We start from the raw sequence: 19,159 nt of genomic DNA, 5'->3' as shown, positions 1-19,159 counted from the left end.
AGTGATACAAGTTGTTAACAGTTCTCAAATGATGTCATTTTTAGATGGTTATTCTGGATATAACTAAGTGATGGTAGAAGAAAAAGATAGAGTAAAGACGTAATTCACAACAAAATGGGGTACATTTGCTTATAGAAGAATGCCTTTTGGTTTGATCAATGTAGGAGCCACTTTTCAAAGGGCCATGGATTATGCTTTTAGAGACTTGGTAAAGAAGTGCATCATCATTTACATGGATGATCTCACAGTATTCTCTCGACGTAGGGAAGATCACATCAGTGATTTGAGGAGAATCTTCCAATGTAGAAGATATGGGATTTCCTTGAATTCAAAGAAATGCATGTTCCCTGTCACTGAAGGGAAATTTTTAGGACATGTAATATCAGAACAAGGAATCTTAATTGATACTAAGTGCATTGAGGCAATATCAAAGATAGGATTGATAGCTAGTCAGAAAGAATTAAAGTAATTCTTTGGGAAAATTAACTTTGTAAGGAAGTTCATAACTAGATTGGCAGAGATAGTAAGGCCATTAAATGACATGCTGAAGAAAGGAGCAAGGATAGATTGGACACCTACAGCAAAAAAGGCATTCAAAGAAATCAAGCAAGCAATTTTGGATGCTCCTATTTTGTTGACTCCTGACTACACCAAGCCTTTTTATATATATTCTTTTGCCTCAGAACACACTTGTGCATCTATCCTCACCTAGAATGCAGATGATCAGGATGAACATCCTATTGCATTCATGAGTTCACCATTAAAGATGTAGAATTGAGATATCCGAATGTTGAAAAACAAGCTTATTCTTTGGTGAAAGGAATAAAGAAATTCTTACATTACATCCTAACAAGCAAGGTTTATGCAATAGTTCCCGATGTAGCAGTAAAGACTTTGCTAATGTAGAATGAATTGGGAGAAAGAAGAGGAAAGTGGATGGCAATTATTCAAGAATATGACATGGAGATACAACCAATGAAGTTAGTATGAGGACAAGCTCTAGCCCAAACCTTGTCTACAACTAGTCCCGGGTTAGTACAACAAGTATATTAGTTAGAAGAAGTATCCTCGGATGAGTGGTATGATGATATTTTTTATTGTTTGTTGAAACATAAGTCTCCATTGCACTTGAACTCTGTTCAAAAGTGTTCATTGAGAATGAAGAGTCAAAATTTTATGCTTCAAGGATCTGTGCTATATAGAAAGAATCATGATGTGGTTTATTTGAGATGTGTTGGAAAGGGAGAGGTTGGACACATCATTGAGCATTTTCATAGTAAATATGGGACCAGCCATGGAAGTGGTTTGGCTATGGCTCATCAAATATCAAGAGCAGGGTATTATTGGCCAACCTTGTTTAAAGACACTTATGAACACGTGAAGACTTGTCACACATGTCAGATAGCTGCGACACGTGAATGAAATCTTGCTATGCCATTATAACCTGTTATTGAAGTAAAATTGTTCACAAAATGGGGGTTAGATTTCATCGGTCCCATCAATCCACCATCATCAGGACACCACCAGTATATCCTGATTGCTATGGACTATTTCACCAAATGGACCAAGGCTCAATCAATGAAAAATTGTACAATGGAGGTTGCTATCAAATTTCTTGAAGAAAATATCATTACCAGGTTTGGATGTCCCCATGCATTTGTATGTGATAATGGGCCAGCATTTAGATCATTGAAGATCTCAAACTCAGTATTTGACGTTGGGATCACACTAAACTTTTCATCAAACTGCTATCTGCAAGGGAATGGATTGGCAGAATCAACAAACAAAAATCTATTGAGTGCAATGAAGAAGTTATTAGACAATAACCCTAGAGATTGGCATACATAGCTGAGATTCACACTTTGGGCAGATAGGATCAGAATAAAGAGTTCTTTGGGGACATCTCCATATCATTTGGTCTACGGGCAAGATCCAATTTTTCCTATCCAATTGAGGATTCCAACACTACGATTCATGCAAGATTTTATGGAAGGAGAAGATAGAGTGTAGACAAGTTTGACCAAATTATTGCACTTGGAAGAGAAGAGGGACAAAGCATTGGAAAAGTTTGCTAAACATCAAGGAGTTGTTAAGAGATGGTTTGACAAAATGGCAAAGGTTAAAGAATTTCAAATTTTAGATCTAGTACTTCATTGGGATAAGGCACATGAAAAGAAAGGTGGACATGACAAGTTTTATAATCTATGGAAAGGTCCTTATCAAATTTTTGAAATTTTCTGAAATAATGCATTCAATCTTAAGACTCTAACAAGAAAGGAAGTCCAATTTCCTATCAATTGGCAATTCCTCAAGCATTATTTCTGCCCTTAGGTTTTCTTTGTGAAGCCTAACTTGTACATAGTTAGTTTAGGTTTTCCTTTGTTGTGTGTTTTTGTTTTTGTTTCTTTTTCCTTTTTTTTGAGTTAGGTGGGTGTTTTGGTTTGTCTCCCCTCTCCTGGTTAGGAGTTTTGGCTTTGCATAGTTTAGGTTTCTTTCCTTTATTTGTTTTGTTTTCTTTTTCCCTAGGTTGTCTTCCTTGGGTGGTTCACTTTTCTCTCTTCTTTTGGTTTGGTTTCAGTTTTGGCTTTTGCTAGGTGGCTCATAGCTATGAGAATCTCATTTTTTCAAGTGGAATGGTGTCATGATTTGATTACTTCATCTGAAGACTTCACCGAGTTTTGTTTATTTCATTTCTTGAATAATTTTTATGAAGAGCATTAAAATCTCGGCTATCCTTCATATATTTTTAATAGGTTAGAAAGCATACTTGACTCGGCACTGAGGTTGCCACATATTTCACACTCTTAACTATTGCTCTAAGTCCATTTATGTGTCTTTGGAAAGGTCATGACTTGTGAAAATTTTAAAAATATTGCTTCAGTGCCACTGTAACTCCTAAGCCCATGGTAAGCTTCATTGCTTACAAGCCAACAGAAAAGAGAGAAATGAAATACAAAAAAAAAAAAAAGATAAAAATGATGAAATAATGAGATTGGCTTTGGGGGTTCGCGAAAATCTCCATAAGTGTTCTAATGAATAATTCATCGAAAGTGGAGCAATCCTCATTGGTTTTACAACGACAATTTCGTCGGGGCTATGGATGCCTAACTAGTAGTGAGGCAATGTCCAGGATGCTTTTGAAGTCAAGAGTAATCAATAACTTGTCATGATTAAACCTAGGATTTTTGAGTGGTCTTGCTAAGATAGAATTAATATAAATTGCACACACTCAGGTTGTCATAGAGTAAATGTGTTTTTGATCCAATATATGATTATTCCCCCCTTTTGAGCTTGTTTTCTCTGTTATTGATGATGTAAGATAGACAAACCAGAGATTCTGAGTTCGGATTAAGTCTTATCCTTGAAATGCTTGTAACATTTCACTCATGGAGTCACCAGATGTTGTGATCGCGAGTCACCATTGCCCCAACCGGGGCCCCCTTTCTATTTTTTTAAAAAACTTTTGCCAGCTTTTGCGGAGCGCAAGACTGAAGGAGACAAGGATTTAATCCCATTTAGGAAATATGCCAGCTATTCCCTAAAATGTCGGAGTGCAATTTTTAGGAAATGAAGGAAGGAAATCAAGGAAAGAAATGAAGGATTTTATCCTTCATTCCTTAAAAAGTTTGCTCCCTAAAATTTCGGAGTGCAATTTTCAGGAAATGAAGGAAGGAAATCAAGGAAAGAAATGAAGGATTTTATCCTTCATTCCTTAAAAAGCTCGCTCCCTAAAATTTTGAAGCACAATTTTTAGGAAATCAAGGATTTTATCCTTCATTCCTTAAAAAGCCCGCTCCCTAAAATTCTGGAGAGCAGTTTTCAGGAAATGGAGGAATGTTTTGATGAAGGATTCTATCCTTCATTCCTTGAAAATCTCACTTTCATAAAACAACAAGTGCAAGTTAGTAGGAGTGTAGGAAATATTATGCAAAGGAAAAATCCCAATTCTAAAAAAGCTTGCTCTTGTAAATTGGTTGAAAAATCGTGAAAAGCAAAAAATTGAAAATTTTGCAAAAAAATCAAAACTTTAGAGGAAGGATGAATTTTCTTATGAAGTGAAAGTTGGATTCAGAGAGGAAAAGCGAAAAAATGATTTTCCTTCAAAAGATTTTGTTTGGATTTACATTAAAAAATCAAATATTAGTTTTACTAATATTTAATTTGATTTTTTTTTTAATAATAACCCAAAAAATAAAAATGGAGAAAAAGTTGCAACTAAATTTGATTTTTCATTTAAAAATGGAAGTTAATTAAATATTAATTTTTTTAAATTGATATTTAATTAATAAAAAAAAAAATCAAAATAGAAATACTTAGCTTCATCATGAAGTTAAGAGCATTAAAGATAGCAACTTTTTGAATCAAGCAGCAAAAAGGCGACAAGTGGCACAAAAAATAGAAACCTTAATGGTTAAGTAAAGAAGCTGCCTAATTTTAGTCTGCAGCTTTAAAGGCATTTTTTTTGAAGGATGATTTCTATAAGAAACCCTCTCATTCATTCAGGCTCACATAGAAATTTGAAGAGCAGATTGAGAATAGGAGTAAGATTTGAGGAGTTCAAAGAAGTAGATTTTTTGAGAAATTTTTTGAAATTGTTGAGGAGTTTTCTGAAAATTCACGTCAAAAGATTTTGAATCCTATCAGAAAGGATTTTTCTTTGTAGTGAGTTGTGGAATTTCATATTTCTCGCAGAAGTGTGAAAAAGTGAATCTTGAAAGGAGTATGGAAATTTTGGCGAAAATCCCAAAGCTTTGTCTTATGGACAAGTCATATCTGTTGTTTTTAATGCTTTCCTTACATAGTCTTATGTATGTACATTTTCTATTTTGCAGGAAAGGAAAATGGCAGAGCCCAGGGGAACAGGAGAAACATGAGGACAATTGATAAAGAATGAAAGGAGAGGATTCTATCCTGAATCCAAAATCATGTCAAAATGGACAGAAATTGGAGATACAAGTCTTCGCGGCCTTGATTTGAAAGATTTTAACTGGAGAATGCTCGAATATAACGACTATCACCTAACACACTTGGCTAAAAAAATTGTGAGAAGTGGAATTTTTGTTGCAGTTGGTTTCCCTCCTTCTTTTCAGCATCCAGAGTTAATCGTGGAATGTACCAAGCATTACAGACCTAGAGACAGAACCATCCGGGATTCTAAACGAAATATTCTGGCAGATTTTTCTCCGACATCCATTTTTGAAGCATTTGGAATTCCTTCGAATCCAAGGATGGTCACAAAAACACAAGAGAAAGCACTGAGAATCTATACATCTGGAATCAATTTTTGTGAAGAAATAATCAAAAAAAGATGGTTGAAAAAGAATAGACCACATGATTCCAAGATTCCTAAAGAAATAGTATGGCTCGACTTGCAGAGAGAACATAGTGATATGGTCATGATGTTGAGTCGCATATTTGGCATACCTTATTCTTATAGGTTTGAATCTTGGATGTGGTATTTTGTTGAGCAGGTAATGGAGGAAGGTGACAGAATAGATTGGGTTGGGCTCATAAGTGATAACCTAAATGAGCAGTTGATGAATCTAGAGAATACAAGGAAATTTTACATGAGCTCCTATGTCATCTACATGCTAGCACAGAGGACAAATTATGATGGACTACGATGCAAAGGACCAATTGGAAGCGGAAGCCAACACCTCAAAGTCCACAAATGTTACCCACAGTTGCATTTGTACTCAAAGTATGATTACATTAGGGTTAATGATATATTTTCCATGTGCATATTAAGAACACTACAAAAGAGGCCACATATAAGAATCTCAATGGGTGTTATGAAGTTGGTTGAAGAATATGGTGCCTGGTTCATTTAGTTTCCTACCTTTTCATACATCCGAGTTCAAGGATTCTCCATGGATCCATACAAACATCCTAGGTATCCAACGGATAAGATGGTCTTGTTAGAGCTTACTCAACAACTTACTGCCTATGACAAGATTCAGAAATGGAAGAAGAAGTTGGGATTGTAGTTTCCAATTTCCATAGGAGAAGGGACAATTGAGGTATGCCCATGTCTAAAAGCTGCAGAGAAATCATCAGATGAGCTCCACTTCTTTCGCCTTCTGCTTTATCCAAAGAGGAATGATTTTGATCCTTTCAACAAGATCTCTTCAGCAAGAGGGTCAAAGTACCAACACAAGGTTCACCTTGAAGACTTTTGGGCAAATGCAGTAAACGAGAATGAGATTAGAAAAAGATTGCATTCAAGACTACCATTGAACATTATTAGAACATTCAACATATTCAAGGTTCCTAATCAAATGGAGGAGGACCCAAATGTGATGTGAAAAGGATTCTATCCAGAAATGACAACTCGACCATTTGATTGGAAGAAGAAGGAAATTACAGATCTCAAAACCCTTTCAAAACCAGTCTTAGATTTTACAAAATGGTGGATCGAGCATAAGCTTGAAAAATTAGTTGCACCGGCTAATGGATTCACATATAGGTTGCTTGGCCACAGACCACTCAGAGATGAAAGATCAAGACAAATATCTGAAGGGACTGTTGAAGAAAGGGGAACTCCATCCAAAGATGTAGGAACCAAGAAAGGGAAGGAGGTACCTCGAGAAAAGCATCATAGGATTGAGGAAGTCATCCAGGAATCTCCAAATAAGAAGCAAAACCACGGAGATGCTCCCTCTTCTCCAAGTTGAACTCCAAGTGTCCAAGAGATAGAAACTTTTGAAAGGCAGGATGTAGGGACAAGTATAAGGAGATTTGAGCAAGAAGAGAATTTGGATAGGCCAATTCATGATAGGTTGAGTATAAATGCTTATGAAAAATCCATCCAAGAAAGAGGGAGAGACCAAGATATTGCTACAGAAGAAAGTCTTGCTATGATCTTAGAGCGAGAAATGATTAATGATGGAGATGGTCCACTAGAGGAAGAAACTCCAAGGATAGCAATACATCTTCCAAGTGCCAAAGCTATAGTTCCTAAGGTTACAATGGATAGTCCAGGAGGTGAAGAAGAGATTGACATTCAAGTGGTCCAAAGGAAAGAACAATTGGTAATTCCAAGGGACCAAAGTATAGCCATTCTAGAATGGTTGAGGCAACGAATTGAATTGCATCAACAAAAGGATGTTGATCCAGCAATTGAATTATAGGAAATTTTTGACCAATCAAACCAATCAGAAGAACAAGGGAAAGCAAAAAGATATAATAAATTCATCAAAGGAGAATCAGGATCCAGAATCTTGCAGATTGCGACTCCCACAGTTGACAAAGGGAAAAATCAGATTGCTCCAGATGAATATCATGTTACAGAAGTAATTCTTGGTCGGGCCTCCCGAGAGCAAATATTGGAAGAATTTGATGACTCCACATAGGCTTTGAAGGATAGGCTAAATAAAGTAGAAGAAGGGTATGAAAAGCAAAAAAGAGAAATTCATGCCTTATGTCAGTACATCAATAACTTGCCTCATCTAGTAAGAGAGGAAGGTCCATCATTTGTCCCTCCAACAGGTGTTTCTAGTGAAGTGGTAGGTGATATTGACAAAATCAAGTAGATTTCTCAGGGTGCAAAGATTTGGATCGAAGGAATTCAAGAGGTAGCCTTCAAACATGCAGAAGAATTAGTGGAAGTGCACAATAGGGCATTGGCTGCAGTCTGTAGGATTCAGTGCATGGAGGAATCATGGGTGGATGAGCATATTTACCAAGAAGAGGTGATTGTCCACATTCAAAGTCTGATGGATACCCCAAAGCGAGAATTGATTGATGGTTGAGTTATCAGCGAGGGGGATTTCTATGATTTTATTTGATGGTACAGTATAGTGATCATGGCTAAGGAAATGTTCTAGAGCTTTACCAGGGAATCCAGTTGGTGGAAAAAGATTTTTGATAACATGAAGCAAGGAATATCAAATGCAGTTGCATCCTTTTTATGCAGTTGCACACTACTAAGGACTTACTACCAGATTGGGATGAAAGCTTGGGAAAAGCAGAAAGAGCAATTGCAGTTCTAGAATTCAAGCAAGAATCTGCACCAAGCATCAGTACAAGGGAGTTGGAAATAGTATTAGATCGATTTTGATCTCTTAGGCGAAGAAATCAAGGATAGATGCATTAAATGCAGAGTGGGTGTGCATAGGGATCCTTTATTATACCCCACTCCTTAAATTAGCATGCATGGTGGGAATTCATTACCCACTACAGTAGTGGATTCCTTATGGCATTAATGTATATTCCTTTCCATTGCCCTAACCCTAATTAGGGCTGATGTGACATGATCTCGACCATCGATTATTATGATCATCCGGGCCACCTGTTGTAATCGAGGACCTATATAAAGGCCTCATTTCTCATTTGTAAGGAAAGATTTTTATGAGATTGTTGCTATGAGCTACTGAGATAATAAAGTTTTCATTGGAGTTTGGTGAATACTTGACATGTCTTAGTGCTTTCTTGTTGTTCTAAATTTCTTCAAGTAGATTAAGTTTAGCATAGTCAATGTGTGGTGATTACAATGGAGAATATGATGGTGTATTGATGAATTCCTTTGGTTCATACTTTTGACATTTTAGTGATTCTAATTCATTGTGTAAAGTTAGCCTAAACCTCTTTCATGCATATGCTCAACTTCTATCATTTGTATACATTGTTCTTTATGATGGTGTATGTGGTGATATGAAAATCTTTGGCATAACCCTTGAAGATTGCACTGGTTCATGCTTAGTTGTAGTATAACTTGGCAAAGCGGAATTCAGTAAATTGAGGAATTTGTCCACTAGAATACTATTTTTTGTTATCACTACCCTTAGGATTAGAATAGAATTCCTAAACCTCATCCTATTTAATTTTTGCATATTCTGTGAAAAATCCAAAAAAAAAAAGTGCTTCATTACAAAACCTTAAGATAGCTCAGACATCCAGTATGGCTTGAAATGAATATGAATAAACACGTAAGGCCTCCTTGTGATCATCAGCAAATCACATCAACCACCGATCTTATCCACAGTCAAGACCTAGCATTAAAGGAACCTTGAAGTCATTGTATGATCTTCTAGCAATCTTAGCATACACAAGAATTTATTCAAGAGAGGATAAGATATTTTGGTATTTTGTTCTACTATTTGGTGAGTCATAAAACAGACATCAACACCTACTCCATACTTGACATTTCGTTGCTCAATACCATGCAATGTCTTACTCCCCCACTTATCATCATTTCTTGATCTCAAAATTGTCAATACTTGTTTGAAATTTGTCACTACTGAACTTTTATAATAGACAACATATCAATTCTTTCTCAAAATGGAATGGTGGTGATTCAAGATAGCAAAATTACCATTAAAACCAATATTTATCATCCAGTTGATAGCCACTTGGATATTTAGCATACAAAGTTCCATATAATTAATAACTTTTTGTTGACTTCTCTCAAAAAAAACATAACTCAACCCTAAGAAAGTTTGAGCAATAGTTTCTTCTTTTCCCCATATTTTATCGTCTATGTTTAGGATGAGCATGAGTGTAGCATGAAATTGCTTATAAAATGAAATGTTTGTAAAAAAAATACATAGTTATTAGTTAAAGAGTGTAAAAATGCATAGTTGAAGTGTGAATGATAATGCAAACAACCAACAAGATTATAAGTAGTAGCCAATAGATGCAAGTTTCCATTCTATACATTGATCTTATTTCAACTAGCTCTTTCAGAAGATTCCATCTATTCTTAGGCCAAAAAATGTATTGATTTTGTAGCTAGTGAACCTGTAAAAAAAAAAGCAAAAAAACTAAAGAGACAAAACAGAAACTATTGAACAAGAAAATACAATCAAATTATGAGGCCAAATCCAAGATCAAGGATTTCCTATAAGAAGAATTCAACCTTATCTTGATTCTTAACTGGTTTTGAACAATAATATTTCCTTCCCATCGTCTATAATTCCCAAGATTCATGTATGCATATATGTGCAGTTGGCTTATAAACACAATGTTTGCACAAGCAAGATATTTTATTTAGATGCCCATATTTATAATTTGGAAGTAGGTGTGTCATTGCAAATATCTTTACTCTCAAGAGGATTCGACTGACTCACACATCAAGTCACTAATCAATCAAAAGAAAACTGTGCGCTTTACAGCTTGCCAACCTCTCCATTAAGAAATGAAGAAAATACTCTCAAGAAAAATAGCTACTACTAAACAGAAATATCATGGAAAATTGCAAGGCCAACCACAAACCATGGGAATTTTTGATGAGAATTACTATAAAAATCCATGGACAACATAGACAACTCACATGGGCTTCATTGGCTGTCATCCACTCAAATGGACATCAACAACAAATTCATTAAGTGAATGTCATCTATTATAATATTTAAAATGCATGATTTTGTAAATATATTAGCATTAAGGTTATTAAACAGGAAAGGAATAGGAAATTTGTGACTAAGTATGCTAAATACCATATGTATCCTAACTATTTTTATGCAGAACTCAATTTCAAGACATGGTAAAATATTGTTTATCTCTGAAATTTCAGTAGATTCCCAATGGTAGACATTATAGTGTCATGTGTCTTTTATTAATAATTTTTTAAAAACATATGACTTAATGTAATTATAGGATTCACAAAAAAAATTTGAATTGCTACATGATTAGACCTATAAGAAGTCAAACATGCAGTGCTCTTGTTTCAATTTCTAGGCACTGACTTTACAAGTTGTTTAGTGTCAACCCACATGAATGTCTCATTCTATAGGCCATATAATAAGAAAAGAAAAATCATATTCAGTGAATGGTGTGTTTCAGCCTATTTTACCTATATCCTCAGAAACTAGAAATGCAGACTTTTGGAGAGTTTTATGATGTCAATTGCCATATGCCTGAAGCTAATGCAAATCCGCTGGCCAAATAAGTTGGACTTCCTAGCTTCAAATGGTATCATAAGTGGTCTCAAGATTATTATGTCACAAGTTTATGCTCATAAAAAAATTAAGCATCTTAGGGTGGAACCCTATTACATACACAAAAACACACAAGAGAATCAAACAGAATCTGTGATATTTATTTTTAAATCTGCAAAGATAGTTTTCTAATCAAGAAAATAGATAATATTCATTTTTTGTTCACAAAGACTCTATCTATTTTAAATATAAACAAGTAAATGGAAAAAGAATCACCCACCTTATATTTCTTCACTATATAGTTAATATTGTATCCTAATGTATAGTTACAATACTTGTAGCTACTAACAATCCCCTATGCAAAATATTTGTATTTGGATTGCTCAATACTAGAAACAATAGTTTTAGATCTAGGCTAGGAGGGTGTAACCCATGGTACAATTAGATTCCTACCAACATGCTCTCCTTGAATATATGAACCTAGATTCTCATAATAAAAAAAATACATAGTCAAATATATGTGCTAGACAAAACACATGAATCTTGACCCATTGCAGCCTAGGTAAACAATCTATCAAAAGAGAAGAATGTGAATTCCCTATTGAGGAACATTATATCCTTTTGGAATGGCAAAAATTTCACTGTACATAGGCATGATGTCCACAAATGCTTCAACTTGTGGCACACATCTACTAGTTATTCTTCCAAAACAAGGAAAAATGTTGAACAACATCAAAGACAACAAAAAGTATATGTGCTTCAATGAAGTTTCCATTTTGTAGTGAAAATTACAGAATTCAACTTCTTAGATCTATATCCAACTCACACAATGTTTTGCGACTCCCAATCACTAGTCTCCAAAGCATTAAACTCTTTACCATAAGAAGCATAGCTTACCCCTGCCCTAAATGCATAATTGATATACAGTTTTATAGACTTTTTCAAACAATCCCAGGTTTTTTAGTACCAAAGGATATTTTTCGAGTATGAAATTCTATCAAGAGCAAAATGGCCAACACAAAGGATGTTGCATTCCCATTCCACCTTTTAAAGGATATCAAGAAGGTTCTCATGTTCACAAAAAAGCTTGAAGTTTTTATGCATTATTGTGAGATGAGATGTCGATCTTGTGGCATCTACTACCAGCCCCCGATTCATCACTAGGTCTTGCGTGATACAGTGCATGGAATATTTCAGGGGGCGAAAGTATTCATATTAAATTCACAAGAATAAATGGCCAGAGTCAGGGAAAGCAGAAATATATAACATATTTTGCAAGAAATAGGGTCGAGGGCATATCCATTTGGTTCCTTGTCTGGGCTTTGGAAGACATTGAAGCCTCTAGGATGGGTTGAGGAAGAAAACTGTAAAACAGATCTTACCATAAGAAGTGGTGCTTACCCTTGCCTTGTTTGGTGCCTACTCACAATGGCTTCCCTCCAGTGGGGCTCCTATCCCTTCACCATTACTAAGGACTGTTGGCTCTTGAGTCCCAAATCCGTGCCCTAATCAATTTATAAATCATGGTAACAAATACTAAGAAATAAGAGCATCGAAAAAGAAATGGAGGGTGGAGATGTGCACAGTAAATACAAAACCTTATCATTTATGACTACGCTTCTTACCAAATCTTTCCAAAAAATCTGAAACCGAGCCCTTGAGTCTTGAAAACAGCCGATCTAGAAGCTTTCTCCACTTTTTTCCACAGCCTCCAGTTCCCTGCAATTTCTTTAAAAACAAATTTGCATCATACGCCACACTAGAGGTACAGCCCCCATGGGCTTTCTTCACATTCAGAAGTGTTATTTCAGATAATAATGTTTGGGCATTCCTCGTTTATTTTTAGATCATGTGCTCGAAAATCCTAACAAACAAACAAAGAGACCACATTGATCTGGGCATTTTGCTTCGAGTTCTTCAAGGGAATGCACCCACAATGAGGACACTTGAAACATTGTTGACATCTAGCTACACACCCACATTGCATTTGTTTGAAAGCTTTTAAAGCCTTTTACTCTGAATCTGGTTTGCGCAAACACTGAAATCGCTGCCTTTCCTGAGAAATGGACTCAAAATCTTTAATTGATTTTTTAAAACTCTCTATTATTACAAATTGATGGATGCACATAATTTCTGTTAAAAAAAAATCATCATACGAGCACAAATAATTGTTGGGTGTTTAATTAAAAAAATCTATGTCGATGCCATTCTACAAAAAATGTGTTTGTTCCTCCTTGCCTGGCGGCAACGTTAAACCTGATACCATAAGTTTTATAGAAAAAGAATTAAATACAATTCAAAGTTTATTTGAGTCGTAGGGTGAAGTTGCCCAAATAACAGAACAAGGAAGGGTTTAAACGACTTTTAAAACCAAAAGCAATAGGCGTCGTATCCGTATCCGTTGGCAAGCTTGGCTAAAAAGAGAGGTAACTGGAAAGGCAGAGATAGCTGTGACCGTGCTCTAATATATACGATATTCAGATTTTATTTATTTTTTAATACGTCTACAGGGTATTTGCCTTTGCCTGTTTATTATACAGATCTGAATCGTTCCAGAATGATTGAATAATTTCAAACAGGCCATTGAAGAAGACGATGGATAGGACATGATAGATCAAGATAAAAAAACGGGATATTAAAGGAAGAGACAGACTCGACCATGCTCTAATATATATATGATATTCAAATTAAAATATATATAAGAGATCTACAGTGTATTTACCTGTTTATTGTACAGATCTGAATCTTTCCAAGATGATTGAATAATTTCAATGTCTAAGGCATGATAGATCAAAATAAAATCACAGCCTGATTAAAATAGTAAATCATGAATTTGTGACTTCCAGTCATATCCATGATGAACCTTCCCGCCCTCTGTCGAGAGCTGCCGATGATGCCCTGTTGAGAACTCAAGCAGCAGTCCGTAAACAGAGTTAAGCACCATAAGTTTGGGAAGGATAACAATCCGTCGTGTTGTTATTATTATTATTAGGTAAGTCGCGATTTTCACTATTGTCTTTATTTAAAAAAACGAAAAAATAGTTTAAATATAAAAAATATAATAAAGACAAAATTGATATTTTGTCTTTAAGTACTGTCTTTAATACAGCTAGTGTGTAGTAGTGTCAAAGATAAGGATCACGACACAGCCGACGCCGATTTTGTGGAGGTTCTCTTGTCTCTGAATGGAGAGGACAAGCTGGACGACGAAGACATGATGTCTGTTCTCTGGGTATGATCGCATCTTGTTATTCTTGAATCCCGTTCCATTTTCTTCTTTCCTGACATTAATCGTCGCATGTTGTCGCAGGAGATGATATTTAGAGGCACTGACACCACTGCGCTGCTGACGGAGTGGACAATGGCGGAGATGGTACTGAACCCGGGAGCTCAGAGGAAGGTGCAGGAGGAACTCGACATTGTGGTGGGAAAGAGCAGGAGCGTGAGGGACTCGGGCATATGCAAACTGCCATATCTGCAGGCGGTGGTGAAGGAGACGCTGAGAATGCACCCACCCGGGCCACTCTTTACATGGGCCAGACTCTCCACTGGGGACACCAATCTGGGAGATCATGGGAAGTTGTGCGTGCCGGCCGGTACCACGGCCATGTTGAACATGTCGTCGATAACACACGACCCCCTCATCTGGGATTCCCCCGACCAGTTCCGACCAAAGAGGTTTGTGGAGACTGAGGGAGGTGAGAATGTGGACGTGAGGGGGAGCGATCTGAGGCTTGCACCGTTTGGGGCGGGCCGTCGAGTCTGCCCTGGAAAGGCTCTGGGTTTTTCCACCGTCCACCTCTGGGTGGCCAAATTGATGCACCATTTCCACTGGGCTCAACACGAGCAGCACCCCGTGGACCTGTCCGAGGTGCTCAAGCTGTCCTGCGAGATGCTGCACCCACTTCACGCCGTTCCTCTCCATAGGGTTGATCTCAAACAACTCTGAGGAGGAATCACTAGGGTACCCCTCGGTTTTCTTTCTTTTCGTGTTCGAGGTGGCATCTTCCGGTCATTTGTCGTGTTTTTCTTTTCCTTTACAAGTCTGATGGTTTTGTGAACTCTTGAGACTGTGCAACTGTCTCGGCTCTGAGACATTCAACTTTGCAGACATTACTTAAGTCTGGTTATGTTTTCCCGTTGTGATAGCCAGTAACACTTTTGCGGAGGATCATAATTATATCTATGTAGTGGAGTTGTTCAATGCTCCCACTGCTCCTATGTAGCCAACTTTATTAATAATAATAATAATAGTGCGAGTTTAGGCATAATTCTTCCTTGTTTTCTTCTGATTCGCTCTTTCTGCAGCGAATTTCGTCAATTCTTTCATGTTAGATCAATCATGCTCGTTTTCTTCACTCTAGTTCAATCTGTAGATAATTGCAAAGATCAAATGATTTCATCCTCAAGCTTCTGTTCTGAATGGCTGCTCTCTGTAATTACAGTGCTTTGCTAATCTATTTCCGCCATGAACAAATTCCTTTTGCTCTCAATGGTCGCTCTCTATGAGTGCAACTATCACACATATCTCCCGCTGCTCCTATGTGGTCAACTTTATTATGCTTTATTAATATTAATAGCCTAAGCTTGGGGAAATCTCCTCGCTTGTTTTCTTCTGACTGGCTCCAGTTAACCTCCTTTTCTTCTTAGTACCTCAGTTTGCAGAGATTTGCAAAGATCAAACGATTTCATGCTATGTTCCGTGCACAAGCCTCTCTTTGTATTCATAGTCTTTTGTTATCTTCTTCTAGTTTTTCCCGTGCCTGAGGAAATTTCAGCTGAGCAATTGAATTTGCTCCGTCATTTGCCTCTTCAGAAGTTCTATGGTTTTATTTAAACATCTGTTTTTAGGGTTTGATTTATTCAATGTTATAGAACATTTAAAACTAATGTACATTAATAAAGTAATTGAAATATTTAACAAATGACGTTTCTTTTCCCTCGGTTGAAATATTATAGTATGTCAAAAAAAATATTATTTGTAAATACAATTATTGATAGATTATAAATAAATTATGATATGAAAATAGTAATATTTTCATAATAATAATATAAAATAATATTTCTTAGCCAAAAATATAATATAAATAATATTATTTTTTTTAGTATTTTTGAACGCTAAAAAATTTACATTCAAAATCTTATTAAACATTAATGAATCATTAGCTTAATAAAAAACCAGGCTTGTTTTACAATCAAATTTTTTTTAAGAATGATTAATTCTAAGAGATAGAAAATAAAAATTTAAATCATTGGTTAAAGTATAAAATTCAGATAGCATCACAATATATGGACAAGTACTAATAATAAGTAGAATAATTTGTAAATTTGCTATCTTTTATCCTATAGAATGTTAAAATTTAAGTTTAGAAACTAATATACATCAAATCTAAAGCTCATATTTGTTTTACAATGTGCAAGAGCATTTTAGTGATCTAAATAGTTAGCATGTTTCTAAAGATTTTGTCAGCGTGTTTCTAAAGTTTTTCTTAACAGATATTTTTAATGTTTTTATTTATTTTCCAAGTGCATACTTTTTAAAACATGAATGAGTAAATGACGAGACTTTGGTAACATTCATAAACTAAATGAAGAGACACTATTTAGTTCAAAAACTAATGTACATTAAAAATTATTTATTATTATTAATTTTGAATCATTTTATGATACTTTTAATTATGTTTATTGATTATTAAAAATGTTCACTTTCATATTTCAATATGTTGCAAACTTATTCTTTCACAAATGTATAGGGCATTTGAGAAGTTCTTTAACATTTATTATGCATTCCTCAATAGTCAATCAAAGTTCTCTATGAAAAATAACTTTCATTAAGAAATGGTCTATATAAACTAGAAATATAATATATTCTTTATATTTTATCATACATTCTTTAGGTATTATGTACCTATATATGAGGAAACATTTCAATTATGTTACATATTTTTTGTATTTTTATTGCTTAATCATTAGAAGTAGAGCTCACATTAAAAATTATCAAATTCTTCTCACTACCCACTACAATGCAACATATTTTGTTCTAGCAATAAATTTATAATGAAATATTGAATAGAGAATAAATGAATAATCTCTACAACATATAGAACGTAAATGAATTATTGATAAAAACTAAATAGTAAATGAAGAACAAAAGTGAAAATATTAAAACAAAATAAAAAATTTAATAATAACAATGAAAATGCAAAATTCTTTAATTGATAACACTATTTCGAAGAACATAAAACAATACCAAGTATAACGTACATTTACTAAATATGCTAAGATCCCAAATTTTAAACCTAAAGCCTAGCCTAATGTCAACTCTCCCACTCTTGAACAAGTACAATCAACCGTAAGGTTTTGTACGATGGCTCTTTGGGAATAAAACCATCATCAATCTCGATGCATTTGCCTTGAATAGAAAATTGAATATGGAGCTCCAAATGGTTCCTGTGAACAAATAGGAATGGGCGTCAGTATCGGAAAGGGAAATTCGAAGAGAATAGGAAAAAGCTTCGTTCTGTTAGCTAGTGATTTCTTTCCTGTATTCACCCTAATAGCAGTGTAGCCCAGCAGGCTTCTTCTCCGGACGAACGAAATTTAAAACCGCCATGTTCCTCTTTAATTCCCATGTGTTGTTAATATGTTTATTGGTTGTTGGAAATGCAGAAATTTCAAAAGTGAAAAATGGATAGTTGTGCTCCGCCATAGGAAACAGAGCTCTCTAGTTTTTTCTCTCCTCCTTCATTAGGCTTAGGGTTGGGAACTCTATAAAATGGCCCCAATGACTCTTTTTTCCCTTATACTTGTTGTAGCCATTAGTCTTCTAGTTCGCATTCATGCTACTGTTCTTACTTGTAGATAAATTTCCTTCTTTTCTTGACACAAATTCCAAAAATGCCTATTTACAAGGTAATACCAAAATATGAGAGGAAATAACTATGTACTTTCAAAATTAGAGACATGGTTTTGTCCTAATTTTCTTGCAAAACTTTTGAAGTATGCGATGTTATATGAACTTCATTTGAAAACTCCATCATTTGATTAGAAATAGAAAAAGTCATTATCATGGTTTAATGTCTTCGCATTAACAATGTGTTTTTTCATGACATCTATGTTAGGAATTATTAAACTCTGAATTTCTGACAATGTATCCCTGATTCTTATTTCTTCTCTCAATAACTCTACCGGCCAATCTAAAATATTTGATCTTGACAAAATGTCTTGAGCTAGTACTATAGTCAAATGAAAATTGGTTTTCACTTGCCTTCATATTAGTATCAATCTTTGACAACGTGTTCTTTATTTCCTTAGTAAAGTTTGTAGTATCACTTAATGATACAAACAAGGAAACAACATTATTTATAGTGCTTTCAAAAGAAATATGAATAGTGGACAGTTCCACTTAATCTATGGAAATCTTCTATGCCACCCTTTCCAAAAAGTTTTTATCAAAATTTATCTCTACCCTCTATTGTAGTTTCTCTTGTCCATTCAAATCTTCATTGAACTTGTGAACTATGTCGACAAGTTGATCCAAAATAGATTTCTTATCGTCAGTTACAATCCTAAGTGCATTTGAGTTAAGTGGCTTTGGTGATAGTGTACCTAAAATTAAGAATGCTTTTAAAATATCCCTAATTATTGGAAGTTTGGATAAAGATATGGAAAGGATGAGGGCGGTTCAGATTTAGATGATAAAGAGATGGCTGAGCTTAAAGAACAACTGACTCTCAAGCATTGCTAAGAAAATATAAGTATCTTTCAATCTCCCTAAATTAATTCTATGCCTTATAAAAGAACACCCAAAGCTTGTAATTGATGAAACCTAGAATTAGGACCCAAATGGCTAGAAGTGGAGGCTTCCCACCATCTAGGTGGATACATTCATGCACTAAGTGAATAACTAGGCATAGGTTGTAAACCCCTCTTGATTATTGACCTTGTATCTAAACCTTTTTGTATAGTTCTAATCAATTCTAGAAAAGTGCCTAGCTTGGTTGAAATGGTTAAGTTATAATATTGATTGCAAGAGTCAAATTACAGACAATGTGTGATGAATACTTATTGTTAGTACAAGCTATGGGATAGATTATGGCACCAATACCATATGATAAAGACAACATTGTCCAAAGGTTTTCAATGTTGGATCTTTTAATATTGTATTTTTAAAAAAAATTGAGGAAGCCTAAAGGAGAAACAATAAGTTCCCTCACTATATCACACCATAATTGGATAATAGTGGAGCTTAAAATAATGATTATTTGAACTTAATTAGGGTT

General features: G+C 35.1%; 1 protein-coding gene across 1 annotated transcript in view; it reads left to right on the top strand.

Annotated features, from left to right (window-relative positions):
• LOC149560875 (cytochrome P450 78A4-like) overlaps positions 1-14,826 on the top strand; it is a 55,474-nt gene extending 40,648 nt beyond the window's left edge. Inside the window, exons 3-4 of the mRNA XM_089823695.1 lie at positions 14,001-14,109; positions 14,188-14,826. Of these exons, the coding sequence (XP_089679821.1) occupies positions 14,092-14,109; positions 14,188-14,826 (657 nt within the window). The 5' untranslated portion in view covers positions 14,001-14,091. The remainder of the gene's footprint in view (positions 1-14,000; positions 14,110-14,187) is intronic.
• Positions 14,827-19,159: the final 4,333 nt, after the last annotated feature.

The sequence above is a fragment of the Cupressus sempervirens genome, chromosome 4 (assembly GCF_028749045.1).
Source record: "Cupressus sempervirens isolate cs-2001-9-10 chromosome 4, ASM2874904v1, whole genome shotgun sequence".
Lineage (NCBI taxonomy): Eukaryota > Viridiplantae > Streptophyta > Pinopsida > Cupressales > Cupressaceae > Cupressus > Cupressus sempervirens.
The sequence above is the reverse complement of the archived record's forward strand: the minus strand, read 5'-3'. Positions and strand labels throughout refer to the sequence as shown.